At 29.5% G+C, this 19386-nt stretch overlaps 1 protein-coding gene across 8 annotated transcripts in view; it reads left to right on the top strand.

Moving 5' to 3' along the window:
• Positions 1-269: 269 nt before the first annotated feature.
• The window catches only part of LOC129235963 (uncharacterized), a 38583-nt gene continuing 19466 nt past the window's right edge, over positions 270-19386 (top strand). For 6 of the 8 annotated variants that reach the window (XM_054870063.1, XM_054870060.1, XM_054870061.1 and 3 more), the window contains exons 1-5: positions 270-369; positions 2485-2665; positions 7782-7994; positions 13830-13899; positions 15803-15912. In XM_054870063.1, coding sequence (XP_054726038.1) covers positions 2575-2665; positions 7782-7994; positions 13830-13899; positions 15803-15912 — 484 coding nt within the window. In that variant the 5' untranslated portion in view covers positions 270-369; positions 2485-2574. Of the gene's footprint in view, positions 370-2070; positions 2202-2484; positions 2666-7781; positions 7995-13829; positions 13900-15802; positions 15913-16535; positions 16999-19386 lie in introns of those variants that run through there. The other 2 variants (XM_054870066.1, XM_054870059.1) reach the window with 2 other exon arrangements.

The raw sequence follows: 19386 nt of genomic DNA, 5'->3' as shown, positions 1-19386 counted from the left end.
GGCAAGCACACATGCATATGTATTTATACACATTCATACTTATATATATAGATGTACATCTGTGTGTGAAAACTAAAAGTGTATATATTTGTTTTGGACGGAAAGCGTTGGCGAAAAGAGCTTTTTGCCACCACTACTGCCATTGCGACGTACACTTACATGTGCAATTTTTCATTGTATTAGTGCATATGTTTATGTTGGCAAATCCACTTTGCACGCATATCGGTGAGTTTTTACACTTTAAGAATAAAAGGAATATCTGTGATAAAGCGAATGAAATTGGTGAAGCTGATATTCAGCATCGAACAGTTTGAAAAAATTCTTCGTTGAGGATAGATCGCTATTTTTTTAGTAGGAGTAAATAAAAATGTAAGAAATTTTTTTGCAAATGTATTCAACTGAGGGTACCAAAAAAAAAAAAAATAATAAAAAATAAAAAAAAATGTTTTAGATAAAGTGAAGAGTTAAATATACAAGTAAATAAACTGAAATAAATTGGACAGTAGAAGCAGGAAGCAAGCGGTTACGAGGAATTACTACAAAAAAAAAAAAACATGATAATAAAAAATAAAAAAAATAAAAAATTCCTAAAAGATATAAAATAAAAGTAAAAAAATTCATTCATAAAAAGGAAAATAAAATAAATAAAGGAATTAAAAAGCAAAAAATCCAAAAAAAAATGCATTCTGAAATGATTTTTCGTTGAACAATTTAAGCTTTGCGTATGCCGCATACGGAAAAGTGAACTGAATTTTGGTAAAAGAAAAGAAAATTACAAAAATGTTAAAGACTCTTAAAAGCCGATCACAATGGGTTTAATAAACAAACTGCTTAGCTTTATTTATGTAGATTTGTGTTAAAGACGATTATGTATCTCAATACAAAGTGCAACCCCAAATGCTCGGCGATAAGCTGAAAAATGTTGATAAATATTTAGAAAATTTTGAAAAATGTTGACAAACCGAAATTTATACCAATATTTTTTAACAATAATGAATCTTATAGCGGAATGCAATGCCAATTAAATTCGATTACACAACAGCTACGACACGCACACATTAATTTTTGGAGCTACTAGCAACAGACAACAATTTTGAAAAGCTACATGCTGAAAAGATGAGATATTGAAAAATTTTGTAACCGTGCCAAAAATGGCATGGGCAGTCCCAAACGCAATTTAATTCAAAATGTAGCGATATAAAAGAGCAGCAGGGAAGCAGCTCAGCAACAAGTAGCTTTTTGTTGTTTTTTTGTTTTTTGTTTGCTTTTTTTTCGAAAAATATACCTCAATATTTTTTGTGTGCCAAAATTTTTTTTCGTGTGCAAAGCACAAAAATAAATAGCACAGAAAAACTAAGTGGAAAAAGCCCAAAAAATAAGAGGCAACAAAAAAATGAAAAATAAAAATGTATGTATTAAAATCATCACCAAGCAAACTGAAGACCGACATCAGCAAGTGGCCATAGCGCCACAGCACATGCATGAGTATACCGTATACACCTACATACATACATATGCACATACGAAAGTATCTTTTTCTTCTCAACTTAACCCACCACTGGCGCACTGTGAAAATATTCAACTCAAGGACATTTATAAATAACCGTGAATTTTAGCTGCCGCTATTCACGTTGAAGCCACTTCTTCCAACAACTATGTACATGATCCACTAATACCACCAGCAAGCACCACCATCACCAGCAGCATCAACTCGATCAGCCAAACCAATATCATTATCACCAACACCTTCAACATTTAGCATTTACATAGTATAGAATTTTCCGCGAGCGCACAGTATTGGCCTGTTCCTATATATACGTATGCTAAAAAGCTTTGTTGGTGTTGTTTTTGTGCTGCCCACCTTCGCTTGCCGCCTCACGAAACCTGCACCTTTAACACGACACATAAATTGTGGTGCTCTCGTTTGCTACACACACACACACACATGTGTATATATGCATATTTGTATGAGAGTGTACCATAGTCTTTGTTTTTGTTTTTGGCTATGTGTATGCGCGTAGTTGACGAAACATTTTTGAAAAGTGTGAACATTTTCTCATTATAAGTGAAATTATATTTTTAGTGTTCGGTGATCTTGTCGTCTTTGCGAACGTCGACATTTTCTGCGGTTTTTTTTCATCCGAAAAAGCTGGAGCAGAATTACAAAAAAACGAACAGATAGAAAATAACTAAGCATAAAAGTAAAAACTTTAAAATAAGTATACGCATATATGTATTAATAAGAAAAAGTTTTGTACATTGAAACCTGTTGTTATGAAAATTGATCATGACTATATAAGAGAGTGATGTGTGATCGTCATCGTCAATGAAATATACTGAATATTAGGAATTAAATTTTGTATTGCTTGAGAATTTAAATTTCAAAGAATTTGAAATTAAAAATAAACACATCACTGAAACGCTTGCTCAGTTTGGACGTCGCCGTTAATTTACTTTTTTCCTTTGTTTCTTCATTTATTACAGCGAACGAGATATTTGACATCGAACCTCAGTAAACTTAAATAAATAAATAAGGTTTCCTGTTCGAACACAAGCAACAGCAAATCGATCAAAATGTTTAAAAGTCATTTGGAAATGATTGGTCGCAACGAGACCCCCAGCAAGAAGGCGAAATTCTGGCAATCTTACATCAGATCGCTGAAAGGTAAGTTTTCAAAGAAAAATTAAGAAAAATTTTGAAAATTGACTTGAAATTTAGTAGGTAAATGTTTAGATTACGTTCGAAAGCTGGGAAATAAAATTTTATTTAAAAAAAAAAAAAATTAATAAAAAAGAGAAAAAAGAAAAAAAAAGAACGATACACGAAAACAGAAAAAAATTTTTTGGGTTAAGTAGAAATTGTATTTTGGTAGGTGCTCATTTTAGGTAGTGATATTTTAAGTTATTGGTCAGCTTGCGGCAGATTTTAAAATTTTTATCACATTTCCCAAATATCTGTTATCGTTGTCTAAGCAGCAGTTTGCAAAAAATTCTTGTTGTAATCGAGCGCACATGAGAGCACTGAAATTCGGGATAAGGGCGATATAATTTTTTTGACTTATTCCTGATGTTCAATATGAATTTTTGAGCCATGTTGTACATGGTAGCGCCAAATTAATCACCCATTGATTATTACTTTTGATTAACTTTTTTACTAAAAAAATGATTTTAAATGATAGAAAACTTTATTTGGATCTTTACGCGCTCCTTTGCATATCTGTTTGTATACTGCACCTGTCTAGTTCAAAAGTGTCAATAGCGTGATTAATTTTGTGCTACCTTGTATTAAAATACTCAGTACTTTGTAGCCCATTATATCCCTCTGTTACGTATATTTTCCCGCAAATGAGACAAGGAAGCTCCACCTATTGAGGAGTTAGAGGGTTAAAATGCGTCACAAAAATGACCACCTTGCTTTGGCATACTAATGAATTATTTTTCGAAAATAAACTGCATGCTTTAGAAGTTCTTCTTCTGTACAGTTTCCACTATTTGACTTCTATGAACTGCGACCTAAGTGAGGTCGGTTCTACAGTATAGTAGAATTCGGATGTGTATGCAAATGTCACCTGGCAATACTGTAAGTGTACAAGGCCAGAAATATATAATATATAATATAAATATAAATAGAGGACGAGGAAAGCGCAGAATATTTTCTTAACCGCCGTCTGACTTTTCCCAGACTTAGATGGTACATTTTTGTGTCGCTTGTGTTATGAATGATTGAGCTTTATTTTTTTCTCTCGGCAAACTGCTTATATTTTTAAAAAATGTGAAAAGTTTGCAGAGTAGCAATGAATTTCTACCCTCTAAGCCTTAAAAGGAATGAGAAATATTGCCTGTGTGTTTGGAGTAATTCTGGCCATACGCAATTCTATTCCCTTCCATTCCACTCCATGCAATACTGTTTTGGTATGCAGTGAGTGGTCTCGGAGAGTTTGCTCTCCAGTATCTAAGAGCTTCTTTTTGGAGTATTGAAGGTTACTAAAAACAAGCAGCATCTTTTCACTTTGTTAGTTCTTATTAAGCTTTTAATAACCACAGTAAAAATATTTAAAAAAAAGATCAACCTAAAAGTTCAATATAATGATTTTTTCGCCATTGTGTAGTAGAGAGGTTGTGACACTATTTTCAAGAGTACTACAGGGCTTAAATTAAAAGCTGGCTTCGCTTATAATTTTTTTAAATCTTTATTTGTACTTTTGAATGTATTTTGTGCACCGAAAAGCAACAAAAAACGAATAAAAGCGACGTAATGCGAATTTAAATAGCGAGACGAATCCAGATCGAAAAATCTGGCGATCACAAACTAGGAGAGCTGACCCAAGTGAAAGAAAAGGGGGAAAAGCAAGAGAGAAGAAGAAGAATAAATATATTTTGTTTATTTCAAAGCAATGCCTCTCCGATAAAATGCACAGGGTGTATATTTAGAACCTGATATAATACATTTAATGGTCAGAATGCTCATCAATAGGACTGGTATTAACTACTTTTAAAACATGCCGGAGGGTACAAAAGATCTTTTAAGTCGAATTTTTGGCTATATACAGATATTACAGTTATTATTATCTCTCAGAGATTGGCACATTTTTTTTATACTGCTCAAACAATGGACATTAAAAAATTTGTACCAAAGTTTTCTGCATATTTACTTGGACCCTTGGCGTTTCTTCAACATAAATATAATTTCGAGCTATACTAAAATTTTTTTCACATAAAAAATAAATATCTATATATATACATATATACTATATACTTACTCGGCATTAGATAATACAACGGATTACTTTTATTGCGTTCACGTCACAAATTCAACAAAAAATCATACCACCGAAGAATTTAAATTTATTTTAGGGCGCCATCAGAAAATTCTTTAAACACATATGCTCGGCGTATATATTGTAGTTTTTATATAAATATGTATATGTATACATATATATGCATATATACGTATCACAGTTCATTTGATCTTGCACTCACGATAATGTCTTCATATGCCGTTCGATCGGAATGCCTGTTGAAATCATAAAACAAAAATTTAATTTGTATAATAAAATTTTGCGTGCACATGCACAGCCTCACACAAACACACATACATGGACGATAGACGAACTGAATGTATAACTAAAAGCAGCAAATTTGTGCTATTTTCGAAGCGAGTAACCAACCCAGTTAGACAGCCAACACACGGATTATTTTTGTGTTGTACAGAATTTTCACTGCCCGAACTCATAAAACGATATTTCGTAAAAAATACAATAACATGAAACTGAAAAACGATAAGATACATAGATTCACGTAAATTTAAAGAAAAATTCCTAAAAGGCAGCCAAAAACTATCACTTCTGCGAAGATATGCGTTGAAATTTACGTATTTTAGCTGCGAAAAATTGGCTAAAAGCCAATATTGAGAAATAGCGAATAAATAGAGAACAAAAAAAAAAAACAAAAGCAAATGGGAAAATAGAAAAGAATTTCTTCCATACGCTTGAGTTTATAGCTGCATGTGCACTGGAATATATGTATGTATGCATAATGGCGAAAATAATTTAAAGATTCAAAATTGTTTTTGTAATTAAACTAATTTATTGCGCTAAAACTTTTTCACTAATGCAACAAACAGCAAAAATGCAAATGTAATCTCAAAAAATTTTGTGAATTTTATGCGAAATATCTGCGAATTCTCAATACTCTGCACTTAATAGCCATTCCTGAAAATGCATTCACAAAGCTTGTGGGCATTCCTTTCATCGGTGCAATTTTAAGAGATTTTAGTGGTACGAAAAACTCCGTCTCCCACTGTTCACTAAATTTTTTCGTACAATTTCTGAGGTCGCTAAATATTTGTGCTCTTAATTGCGTGCAGCCTAATTAAATGTATTTGAAAAAAATACGAAAGAATTTGCGAAAAAGTGTGTATCCAGCAATTCTTCCGGCATACAAGTATATATGTATATGCATATGTATACATGTAAATGTAGTGAATGTAAAGTAAATATGTGTGCGTTTCCACCTGGACCTGCTAAGCAGTAATGAAACGAGGTTTATTTAATGTTATATTTGATGAGGTTACAGTTAGAGATTTTTAGTTTTCAGATTCAAGATTTTTATATTTCAAGAAAACGAAATTTATAAATAAAAATTTGCTATATGTGCAAAAAGCCAGATTTTTTTGAAAATTGGCTTATTTGTAGGCTTGAGAGTATTAAAAAGTAAACTGAAAAAATTTGGAAAAAACTTAATAATTTTGAGATTTATTCAATGTTGAAAATTTAGGTATAGAATTTTTTAAAGTTTATGTGCATTTATTTTTAACATTACTATAAGATTTCTTTTGCATTTTTAATGACGAAAAAATATTAGAAAAAAATTAGAATAAAAAGGTTTTTTGAAAAAAAATTGAAAACAAATTAGAATAAACTGAAAAAATTTGGAAAGAAAATAATAATTTTCATATTTATTCAATGTTGAAAATTTGGGCATAGAATAATTTAAAGTTATTTTTAGCAATTTTATAAATTTTGTTTTTTAATTTTTAAGACAAAATAAATTAGAAAAAAACAATAAAAAAATGAGAAAAAATAGAACACAATTAAAAAAAATAAGAAAAAATTTTTTTAGAAAAAATTAAAATTTTTTTGGTCAAACAAAATTAAAAAAATGTTCATATTAATTCAATGCTGAAAATATAGTCATAGAGTAATTAAAAGTCTACCTGCGGTTATTTTTAACATTTGTATACATTTTATTTTAATTTTTACGACAAAAAATATAAGAAAAAATAATGAAAAAGAGAAAAAATAGAAAACAATTAAAAAAAAAAATAAAAAATTTTCATAAAAAAATCTAATTTTTTTTGGACAAAAAAAAATTAAAAGAGAATTAAAAAAAATTTGAATGAAATGAAAACATTTAAAAAACAATTTTAATAATTTTATAATATAAATTTTCTTTTGAATTATTTAGGACAAAAAAAAATATTAGAAAAAGTTAAAAAATTGGATTGATTTATTTTCCAAAAATTGGAATACATTTTGTTTGGAAAAAATTAGAATTTTTTCGTAGAAAAAAATAAGAACAAAATTAAAAAAATATAGAAAAATGAAAACATTTTGAAAAAGATGTAATAATTTTGAGACTTATTCAATGTTGAAAATTTTGAATTTTTAAAAGTCTATCTGTGCTTATTTTTAACATTTCTAAAAGTTTTTTTTTAATGTTTTAGGATAAAAAACATTAGAATACAATACAAAAAGAATTAGGAAAACATTAAAAAAATATTAGAATAAAAATTAAAAACAATTTTTGTTTTGAAAAATTAAAATTTTTTGTTAAAAATTTGTGGGGAAAATTTTTGTTTGCTATTTCAGAAAAAATATTTGTGTGTAATTTTTCAAAAATACTGGTTTACGTATTTGAATGTAACTCGGAAAGTTATGGGTATCCCACTTCAAAATTTTCAAGGAATACGGAGTATAGTCTCAGTTATGCATTAAAAAAATATGAAAGTAGTCTGAGTGGAGTGTTTCTCCAGAATAACAAAACAAAAAAAAAAAACATTTAGGAGGTGCAATGAAGTCATTAAAAAATACGAAGAACAAAATAAACGTTTGTTTCCTAAAAATGCTGAATAAACTGTTAAATTTCTAATAACAATAGGAACGTTTTAGTCATTTAACAAACAAAAACAAAAAATAAACAAAAAAATATTTTTATATATTTAATCAATCATTTTTAAAACAATATTTGATTGATTTTTTTTCCATCTCATCATCTTTTAGGCTCTGAAGATATTCGTGCCCACGAGGCTCCACGCGTAAGCCGCCCATACAGCTCATACTTGGACTCGCCAAGCACATACAGGAGCATCTTCGATGAGCCCGCCACTGCCAATGAGCGTGTGCAGTCGCACGGCTACAGATACTTGCCCGTGAGCAGAGACACCTATGGCTACTCGCCACGTGCCATCTACGATCACCATTACAGCAGAACAAGTAAGTGTTTGTAGGAATGTTGAACAACATTTTTAAATATCAATACATCAGCGTCATACAATCACTAAACTGCGGCAATTAGGGATATGCTTTTGAAACAAAAAAAAAAAAAAAAAAAAGGAAAATAAAAATTATGCTAAAATAACTAAATTTTTATACTTTCTTCTTTAGAATAATAAATTATTGGCTGAAAATAATGTGATTTTTTTTACTTGTATTCAATTTTGTATTTGTATTTGTATTTCAAATTTATTTTTTCAACGAAGAAATTATCAATAAATACCTCGACAGGCTTAAATTCTCGAAATCTAATAATCTAAAATAAAAAAAACTATTAATTAAAGCAAAAATATTTTACATTTCTATACTCTTTATATAAAGTCGTCTTATAAATTCAGACACATACAGAGGCGTCCGTAGTAATAGCAGCGCGACATACTGCCAGTTTTTGCTTATTATTTACATTTTTTTTAAGTTTTTCTTCAACGCGACATACCGCCAGGTTTTTTTTCTTTTATTTTTTTTTTAATTTTTTTTAAGTTTTTCTTTCAAAAAATTTTTATGTGTTTTTGTTTCTTTTTCTTTTGTTTTGAATGTCTCCGTTTCTTTTTTTTTAATTTTTTAATTTATTTTAACTTTTAATTATTATTTAAAATTTTTAATTATAATTATTTAATTATTTTTTTCGTTTTAAATTTTTTTAAATTAAAAAAAATTACCAATTTATACTAAAACAAAAACTATATGTGTAAAGTTTCAAACTTTGTAAAAAACTAAAAAAAAATTCAACAAATTCTCATTAAAATCTCAAATTCTTAGTTAGAGCTTCCGAAAAATGTAGTTTTGTAGCTCATTTAATTTGGATTTACTATTTTGCAAGTTTAAAGTGATTTAAAATTAGCGATCATTTTTCACAATTTTATTATGTATTTATTTATTATGCATTTATTTATGTATATTTAACTTTATTATGCATTTTCTCCATATAACGAGTGCTCAAAATTGTTTGTTTCAAAAAATTTAATAAAAAAAAAATAGTGAAAACTTTGTAATATATCGCACTACTTTTATTGTGATCGCCACTGTATGTATATATATATATTTTAATTATAGCGATAAATCTTTCTGCAGGAGAACTATTTCTATTCTGGTTTTTGATCTGATTTCTAGCATTTTTTTATACCTTTAGTAATTTATTTATTTTAAGTGGTTTTTATTGCAAACTATTGCATTTGTAAACGTGTATTTATATACTTATTAGCACATCCTTAATTCGCAGCTTTCGATTTTTTCCATCACAATCAGCTGCTGCTTTGCAAAAAATTTTCAATATCTTATTTCAATGTTTTATTTCAAGCCTACTTAATTATAAAAACAACATTCATTTTCACTGCCAATTTCCTCATCAACAAGTCGAATAGCAAATTCATGGCACTTTTCGACTGTTTCAATCATAGTTCTACAAGGTACATCGCACAGTTGCACAAAATTCGTGTCCATTTTCACATCTACAAGCATTTATCGCATAAATGCAAAGCATCTCGAGTCATTTAGTATAAATTGCATACTTAATTTTTTCTACCCCTACGGTCGACGATTCATCGTTCAGCGCACTTGCGATTGCATCTTTCGAATATGTACATACATACATACGATGACACTGCATGCGTATGCGTCATCCCACAAATATTTGTAACACCTCAAAGGTGTTACGAGTTGGCAAAACCCATTCACTTTGCGGCACTATTTCATTAACACCAAAAACACCAAAAGAAAAAAGAAAATTGTATATGTACATCTATTTGGGCAAATGAAATAAATAGAAATATTTTAAATAAAACAAATATATACAGGCTGGTTTTGCTTGTTGCCAAAGGAAGTCCGTTTATTGTCGTCGACAATTCGTTGTTTCCAAATGATTTAATTTTCATAAAAATAGCCCATCAGTAAATTACGTCAATGCAGTGTTTTGTTTTTGGTTTTCTTGTTTTGTTTGGCATATCGAAGTGCGAATATGGTATTACTCAACCCTTGAAATTTCGTATTTTTGTATAGCATAGACTTGGCAGTTCTTCTTATAAAATAAATGCAGCAGGCACGTAATTTTATTTTATTTTTTTAGATAGGAAAAATCGTAGTGCTTGTTTGCCCTTTAATTTTAAAATTCTAGTTGTTTTTTCTTTCGCTGGTCTACAGCCATTTAATCTCCTTTTTTTCTTGTATAAATGTTTTTTGAAATTCGCAGTTGAATGTTTTTTTTTTAATTCTGTACACAAATTTAATAATGTTGTTTATTTGTACGCGTATTAGCGCTCGTTTCTTTTCTCCTCCTAAGCAAGCTCGATATTTCAACAAACACCCTCAAATCCGCACACTAATAAAATCCACATAGCACCCACGTATGCGTGTATACTCGTACATCGATAACATATTATTTGCTAGGAAATGGCTGTGTTTTTCTGTAATATTCAACACATATATACATGGATTCATACACATGTATGCTCAGAACAGTTCATAAATGTCTCCGTTGCCCCTTCCAATTCTTCGTTGCCTTTCTCGCATCTCATGGCAAAATTCGCTGTTCATCTTTGATATCAAATAACCGTCGGCTTTTGTGGGGGTTTGCGCCGATTGCCAATATGTGGCGGAAGTGTCTTATTTAGTATATTATTATGTGTGTACATACTTACATACATAAAGAAAATATATGCTAAATATATTCTTCATAGAACGACTGAAAATATGCATAGATCATGTTCACTTTTTATACCGTTATACAATACAATTATTCAATATAAAAAATACGCTTATTTCGAGAGAAGCAGATGCGTTTGGTTCAATAAGTTCCATTAATATTTTGATTGCCAGTTAAATTTTTGAAACTTAATATTTGTAAGCTTAACCATTTGTAGCAAAACACAGACTTTTTCTTTCTTACCCTAAACTCGAAAATTGTGTTGCTTAGGAGCTATGTAGTTTTTAAGCTGCTGTATTCTTACAAAAAAGGAAAGATAATCAACGAATACATTGAGTACATCATTGTAAAATTTCAGTAATAAACTCAAGCAATATGTGGATTAAATTTTATTGAAATTCTGAAGGAACTATGAGAGATTGCTGTTCTAAGAAGTCTGAATAATATTGTAATATTTCCACTGGGAACAAATTTCGATAATTTAGGAGATATGTTAAGCTTGCAGCGCAATAGTCTTAAATAAAATATCAGCTGTTTGCTTTTATTGATGAAGTCTGCTTCTTCAATATGGCCGGCAGAGCTGATTGCATTTTTGCATTTGCCATATGAGTATCACTGCTAACATTTCTGTTGCGCCAGCAGAGGAGAGCAAAGGAGCCTATGTAAGCTGTAAAATGCAGTTAAGACATGGGGGAAATACATAGACAACAACTAAGAAGTGCATACAAATGCTGTTTGCTTACATTGCGGAGGTTCGCTGATACAATATGTTTACCAGAGCTGACTGTATTTTTGTATTTGCCATATGAGTATCACTGTTAACATTTTTGTTGGGCCAACAGATTTCAAAAGTAGCTTATATGAGCTCTAAAGCGCTATAGGAGGAAATACATCCATTAAAAAAATGCATACAAATGCTGTTTGCTTACATTGTGGAGCTTTGCTGATACCATATGGTTACCAGAGCTGACTGTATTTTTGTATTTGCCATATGAGTATCACTGTTAACATTTTTGTTAGGCCAACAGAGTTCGAAAGGAGCTATAGAGTGCAGTTAAGGCGCGATGGAAATATATAAGTAGGCTAGAAGTAAAAAATGCATACAATAATGTTTAAAATGTAATTTCATAAAAAGTATGTTCTATAAAAAAAAAACCGTCTATGTTCCATAAAAGTGATTATATTTATGCATAATTTTTTCTCTTGCCAGCTTCAAGAATCTCTATAAGTAAAATTTGTGCAATCGTTTCTTTTCCTATTACACACATTCTGGCTTAATAATAAATGTTTCCATAATTTATTTTGGTTTAAATATAAACTGTTTTAAATTCATTCATTAAAGTGTTTTAAATTCAGTTCATTATTAGCAAATGCAACTTTTATTGTTTGGTACTTTGTATATAAAAGTAACAAAACGTTCTCTTTTTTTCCATTTTATTTTCTTCACAAACAAACACAAACATTAGAGCCTGTGCAAAAATAAAACATGCACTATTAGAGCTAGACAAAATAAAAGAAAGAAAATGTTTTTAACAAACAAAAAAAAATATTGTATATAAATATTGCGTAAAATTTGGTTTCCAGTGATAATCGTGGGAGACATATTTCTTCAAATTTCTCCAAATAAAAATATTACCTAAATGTACTTAAAACTGTTGTACTGTACTATACTGTTGATAATGTCTTTAAAGCATATATGTATTTACATCAATGTGTGTATATGTGTGCATATTTGTATAACTTGTTTTGGTTTCCTTTGAAAACTCAAAGTGTGTAATGGAGATTTCAAATAAAAAACTATTTTGAAATTCAAATTCAAGTTTGTTAGTTTGTCACTTTTCAATGTTTTACGGTTAATTGTTCTCTTGTTCTTAATAAAGTGTTAAATGCAAATTTAATTTTGTAGCTGGTTTTATTAGTTTACCGCTGAATAATTTTAGGAGATTTGACTCAATACCAATACAGATTTTAGATTCAGCATTCTTCTTCTGCTACAATGGCTCAGATAGAGTCTACAGCAATTTCACTCTGCAAACAGGTACTGCAAAGTTTTTCAAGAGTTAAAGTAAATTTTTAAATATTTTCAGATTAAAAATTATATGCAAAACCTTGTTTTTATTACTGTTTGATATTGTTGCAAGAGTTCGCTTTTAATAAAAATTATAAAGAAAAAAAATCAAATGCTTTTCTTATACCTTTCCGAATGGAAGCGGCTTTGTTGATATTAAAACGAAATATATTTTTATTTGTATCAGTAAAATTTATTTAAATTTGAATATTTTACTTGATTTTCACTTGCCGAAATTTGAATTTTTTTTCGATCACTTGAAAAATTAATAAAATATTTTTTTAGTAATACACTTGAATATTTTATTCAGCATCTGTGAGCCATATGGCTTCTACACATATATATTTACGTGTTTGCCCGTATTCACTCATACATTTTCATTGCATTATTCGCTTTTTCTTGTTCAACCACTTTTCATTCACTTGCAATTCCATGATAACTTTGTGAAAACATTTCATTTCAGTTTGAATTTTTAAATATTTATACAATCACTGAGTAAAAAAACAATTCTTCAAGATTTCCATACTTTCAGCACTTGCGGGTTATACCAGAAATGCATAAAAATTACAAAAAAAAAATTAAAATTTTTGCAGAAGAGAAAATTAAAAAAGAACATACAAGAAATGAAACTAATTACAAAAAAAAAAAAACAAAAAATAATAAAAGAAAAATAAATTAAAGAAAAAAAAAATCACACCATAAAATACAAATAAAATAATCTAATGTTTGCCATCAAATTAAATTTTTATTTTATTTCATAAAAAATTTAACACCTTTTCATGCTGATTCTCTGCTATATTTGATTTACCTATCATATGCTTTTATATTTTTATATCTTTATTGCAATTTCATTGTTTGCTCCTCCGCTTTATACCATGGACCCAACACATTTTCATGCTTCTACAATTTTGCTAACGCTTTCCGGCATATTTTCGTATGTATTGCTTTGGATTTTACTTGCTTGCGAGATTTTGAGCCTAAATGCTTTAATACCTTCACTGTAAGCCATTTGTTTAATATCAAGAAAACGTAAGATATTATTTTTCATACTTAAATTGCTTAATTCCAGTTCCAGCCAACTACGACGCAGAGAGGGCTTGGAATGACCACTTGAAGCGCATGCAAGAAATCGAACGCAGGTGAGTTGGAGTATTAAGAAAAAAATATAAAAATATAAGTGGTAGAGAAAAAAGCAGCTATGTAGGTTTAAAGACAATCAATGGCTAGAAGACTTGGCATAGTGAATTCCAATTTTCAGTTAAAAGTTAAAGAATGTCGTAATTTTAAAACTATTATGACCTTAACTACTTTTACATCCATTGAATTCCAAAATCAATTCTGAAAATTTTTCCAACACACAAGTTGTTCACTTTATGGTAGCCCATTGATTTAAATATCTTACTGGAAAGCACTTCTTATAATGAAATGCTCTGTGATCATTTAAAGACCCATCTAATCTCATTGGTGGTGTGCTTTATGGATTATTTTTCAGTTTAAAGAGAGTGTAGTTGTTACTCTAACCACTTGCGGATAGATCCTGCTCATATGGATCTCGAGTCAGCTTAGCTAAAACTGAATGAATATCAGGATCTGCAGTGTTGCCAGTTATTTTTAGCCAGTGTTGGATCGTTTGGGAAGTCTTTCGTGCTTAACAAACTGGGGCACTAGCATTCGTTATCCATGCATTGAGACTCCACACTGTTTTAAGAGTCTTCTGTCGTGGCTGCCTAGATTATGAAGTCGTCGCAATACACTTCTTTTCCTCAGCAGCCGCAAGATTAAAATTTAAATGTCTTGGTTAGAAATTTTTGAATGCTATTGAGAATTTTTCGGAATGGGTATTAGCTGCCGATGCAATTTTACTTTTACTTTGTATTTTCTTCTCCTTTTTGTTTTCCGTTTTTCTTTATATATTTTCTTTTCGTTTCCCTTTATGATTCCGGTTCCGTTTCCGTTTCCTTTTCGTTTTTTTATGTTTCTCTTTCTTTTCCTGTTCCTTCTTTTCTTTTCCTTCTTTTTCCTCTTTTTATCTATTTTTGCTTACGTTGTTTTTCTTTGCCTTTACTCTTTTATGTTCTTTTCCTTTTCCTTCTCTTTTTCTTTTTTTACTTCTCCATTTCCCTTTTATTTTAATTTTAATTTCCTTTTTATTTTCAAATTTCTTTTTACATTTACATTCACTTTCCTTTTTCTGTTTTTTTCCTTTTCTTTATCCCTTATACTTTTTTCTTACTTTTATCATTGTTTTTCCCTTTCCTTTTCCTCAACATTTACTTTTACTTTTTTGGTTGTTCCTTTTCTTTTTCCTTTTCCTTTTCCTTTTCTTTTTCTTTTTCTTTTTCTTTTTTCTTTCCCGTTTCCTTTTCCTTTTCCCTTTGCTTTTCCTTTTCCTCTTCCTTTTTCTTTTCCTTAACGCTTTTCAATTTTTTCCCTTTCTTTTTACATTTACTTTTGCTTTCACTTTTTTTCTTCCTTTCTTCCTTTTTCTTTTACCTTTTTACATTTTTTCTGAGTTTTCTTTTTTCCCTTTGCTTTATCTTTTCTATTTTCCTCTTCATTAGCCCTTTGTACCTCTTTCTTGTTCTTTGTTGTTTTACCTTTCCTCTCCTTTTCTTTCATTTACTTTAACTTTTTGCTTTTTATGTTTCTTTTTCTCTTCCTTACCTTTTCTCATTTTATTCGCCTCTTTCTTTTCTTTTCATTTCCTACACTTTCTTCTTTTAATTTTTTCTTTTTCATTTTTATTTCCATTTATTTTTCTTTTTCATTTTACTTCTATTTTATTTTTATTTTTTCCTTTACTTCTTACTTCAACGTTTACTTTTACTTGTAACTTAGTTTTACTTTTATTTTAATTTTGAAATTTATTTTTACTTTTACTTTCATGTATATTTTTATTTTTACTTCACTTTAACTTTTCCTTTACTTTCATTTTTCCTTTCGTTTTCTATATCTTTGCCCTTTCCCTCTCAATTTTTCATTATTATGTCTCAACTAATTCTAATCTGAAACAATAAATAAAACAACAATTTTTTACTCCAGATACCCATCTCGTTATGGTCTCTACCTGAAGGATAAGCCATACACACCCAACGCTTTGGTGCCCTTGGAATACGAGCCAGAAGATAAGTTGCTCCAATCACTCAACAAGGGTAAGGAAGATTAAATTTTAAGTAAAACCAAAAACAAAAAACAAAAAGAAACATCAGAAATTAAAAATAAATACTCTACTAAAAACAACGACAACAAAGCGTAACAAAATACACAACAATAATCGTAAAAATTCCTAAGTAAACCAAACAAAAAATATGACAAAAAAAAACGAAGGAATCAAATTGAAATCGATGTTTAACGAATTATGTGAATAATTACAAATGTTGTAAACACGAAAAAGAAAATTTAAAATAAAAAACAACATCACGAGAATTAGCATATCCTCCACACTGAAAGAATTTTTTCAAATTCACTAAAGAAACAATCAGATTAATACAAATTTGTACATTTAGCATCTTAAAGTTAGCTCACTCAACGAAAATTGGGCAATTTTTATTTGAGATATGTAAATATGTATGAGAAAATTTTTGAATCCAAATTCTTGACGTGGTGAAAGTCGAGTGAGCTGTCAGCAGCGGAATGCGCAAACACACACAGATAACTACTACCAATTGGCGTTTTGTGTAAAAGTAATTTGTTTCGTAACTTTTTTTGCCACTAACGCACACAGAATTTTTGCAAATAATTTCATAAAATTTGTATTTTTTAAATATATTTGCAGCATAAAAAATGTGAGCAAATAGCCAATGTTTGCTAGCAAATCTACACAGCTGCACAAAGTTCGTTTTTAGAAATGCTACTAAATAAATACATCAAATAACAAAGCCCACATTTACTACTACATTTTTAGTAAAATTTAAATTCAATGTAGTAAAATGGCAACACAAATTTTTTGTCTGTAAATGTTTTACTTAAAATACACATACATATACATATCTCTTATTAAACGTATACACTTACTATATATAAAGTAAGTTAGTGGAATTACAAATTGTAGAACAAAAGCAAAAGTAAAAAAAATCTATATTACAAGTAGTTGAGTGAAGAAGTAAGATCAAAAGAAAGTAAATGAAATGAAAGCACCGCTAAGAAGCAGAAATTCGTTAAATGTTTCATTGTATTTAACATCATATTAAATATGTTTACTTTTAATTTTAAATAATAAATACCGAACAAACAGAAAATTTTTTATCTTAAATTTAGTTAATTACGATGAAGAAGGAAGAGAGAAAAAACTGATTTAAAAGCTTCATTAAACTTAAAAAGAAAAACACAAATAAAGTGGTTTTTATTCATAAAGCTTTATTTAAAGCTATTAATAATAATCAATATAACATAACAACAACTAAACATAATAATATCATTAAATAATTATGCATTCTGGGCTTCAAGAGAAATTTATAATTGAAAAAAGTTTAAAATGCCGCCGTTTCACGAGCAATGCAGTTCAATCAACAAAAAAGAAATTGTTAGTACTCTAGAGCTTTAAAGCTTTTATTTAATCAAAAAGTTCTTAAAAATTTTACACAAAAAAAACGGTTTTGCAAGTTTTACAAGAAATTAGCCGCAATCTCTACTATAAAAGTGTTTTTGTAAAGAGTTTTAGTGCTTTTAAAAGATCAGGAAGTTCAGAGCTTTCAGCACATGTACTACATAGGAAGTGCAGAATATAGGAAGTGATGAAATCGAGTACGACTCTGAGTGTGCATAAATATATATGTGTGTATGTGCATGCATGTTCTTGCTCACATACGTTTACGCTCTTTGCTCTGAGTGCACTGTTTTCTGCCGCGAATTTTTGGACAAAATTTAAATCTAAGCAATGCATCCAGTTAAACCTGAAAACAGGTCTAAATTTCTATTGAATAGTATAGTATAATATGCGCGATTTCAAAGTATTTCAAGTGCCCTCAGTATTAAAAAAAATAGAAATGCAATTTTTTACAAGTTTTTTGTAAACGTTTCGCTCTAACCATATTTCGCTTGAAGCCCTGAACTCAATCTTTCATAAATTCATTATCACTACTAAATAAGTTCTATTTATTTTAAGCTACTTACTAGATAACCTTAACAGCAGTTGTAAAAACAAAAACATATATAACTACAAACCAGAAATTAGAAAAGGGGAACAGGAGCATTAAAACAAAGTTAAAAATGCAAAGAATTTAGTTTAGACATTCCCCGCCGCAATTACAAAAGGAGGTAAGTAGAAAGTAGAAAGAATACAATAGGTATAGGTACATATGTAGCTAAGTTTGGATATATGATTTTTGTTCTTTTATTCAGAGGAAAACTTCATTGGTTAGTACTCAATTAGCTGTGCAAGATGTGATTAGTAGCATAAAGACGAAGTATTACAATAAAACTCAAAGAGCATCAGAGAACTTTGAGAGGTAAATGTCATTACTCAATTAGTTGTGCAAGATCCCATAATAATGATAGATTATAGGATTGCAACATTCGTGAGGATATTTTCGGAAAGCGAAAAATTCGCTTGTTAATATCAACAAAATTGAAAGCAATACAACAATAAATTGAAAACAAAATTCCAATTATTATATCGGCAAATCAGCTGATTCTGTCAAATTTGACGGCGAAGTAGCATTATTATACAAAAATAAGGTATCTTAACATTTGGTAAGCTTTTTAATAAAGAACCTTAAGAAATGCAGAAAAAAGGAGCTCAAATGGGCAGGTTAGTTTAAAGTGAGTATTCATAGTTACTGCGTATATCTAGTCTAGAATAATAGAATGAATAATGAGACTAACTTTATTGTGCCGTAATCGCAGATGAGGCGTATGAGGGAACTAAGAAGAGGTTTTCGAAATAATGAAGCTTGATGAACGTAAAAATAAAAATTTTGGCTAGGTTAATATGCTGAGTAAAAAAGAGAGATTAGAAAGAAAAAACTGTTTCGTGTCATGAGCAAAGTTTTACAGTTAAGCGTAACCAAGACACATCAATAAAGAAACAGAAGGGGATCATCTGACTTTACTACTTTTTAATTTTATATGCGCTCTGAACAGCCAAACTTTGTATACCTTCAAAATACGCATAATTATTGTTCTTGTTCCACCGCAGCTACCTTATTGATGTGTCTTGCGCGCAACTTTCTGTATACTCTCAACCGTGATCAATCTCTAATGAGGGGAATCTTATGTTAGAATACATAGGTATGTTAGAATATAGAGTAAAGCTGCTTTTTCATTGGTCATTGCTATTGAACTGCTATTAATGCGCCAAAGTTGTGAGAGAGGAGAATGTGTGTTAGACAGAAATGGGAATGCTGGCGTTTTTTAGATTAGCAGTGCCAACTCCATTCATACTAAACTAAAACTTCATACAGCAATAGGGCAAAAAGGCAAGAAAGGAATACGTATAACATAAAATAAAAAACAAAAAAAAGTATTACATTAAAACTACTAGCATTACTATTACATAAAAAAAATAGAAATACCATCGAAAAAATGCAATGCTAAATAAATCATTAATATAACAAAAAATAATTAAAAACTCTTGTTTTCTTTTATCCTCACCGTCAAGTGACACGGATTTTGGATTTTGAACTTCA

This window comes from Anastrepha obliqua, chromosome 1 (genome assembly GCF_027943255.1).
Source record: "Anastrepha obliqua isolate idAnaObli1 chromosome 1, idAnaObli1_1.0, whole genome shotgun sequence".
Taxonomy (NCBI): Eukaryota; Metazoa; Arthropoda; class Insecta; order Diptera; family Tephritidae; genus Anastrepha; species Anastrepha obliqua.
This window is presented reverse-complemented; position numbering and strand designations above follow the sequence as displayed.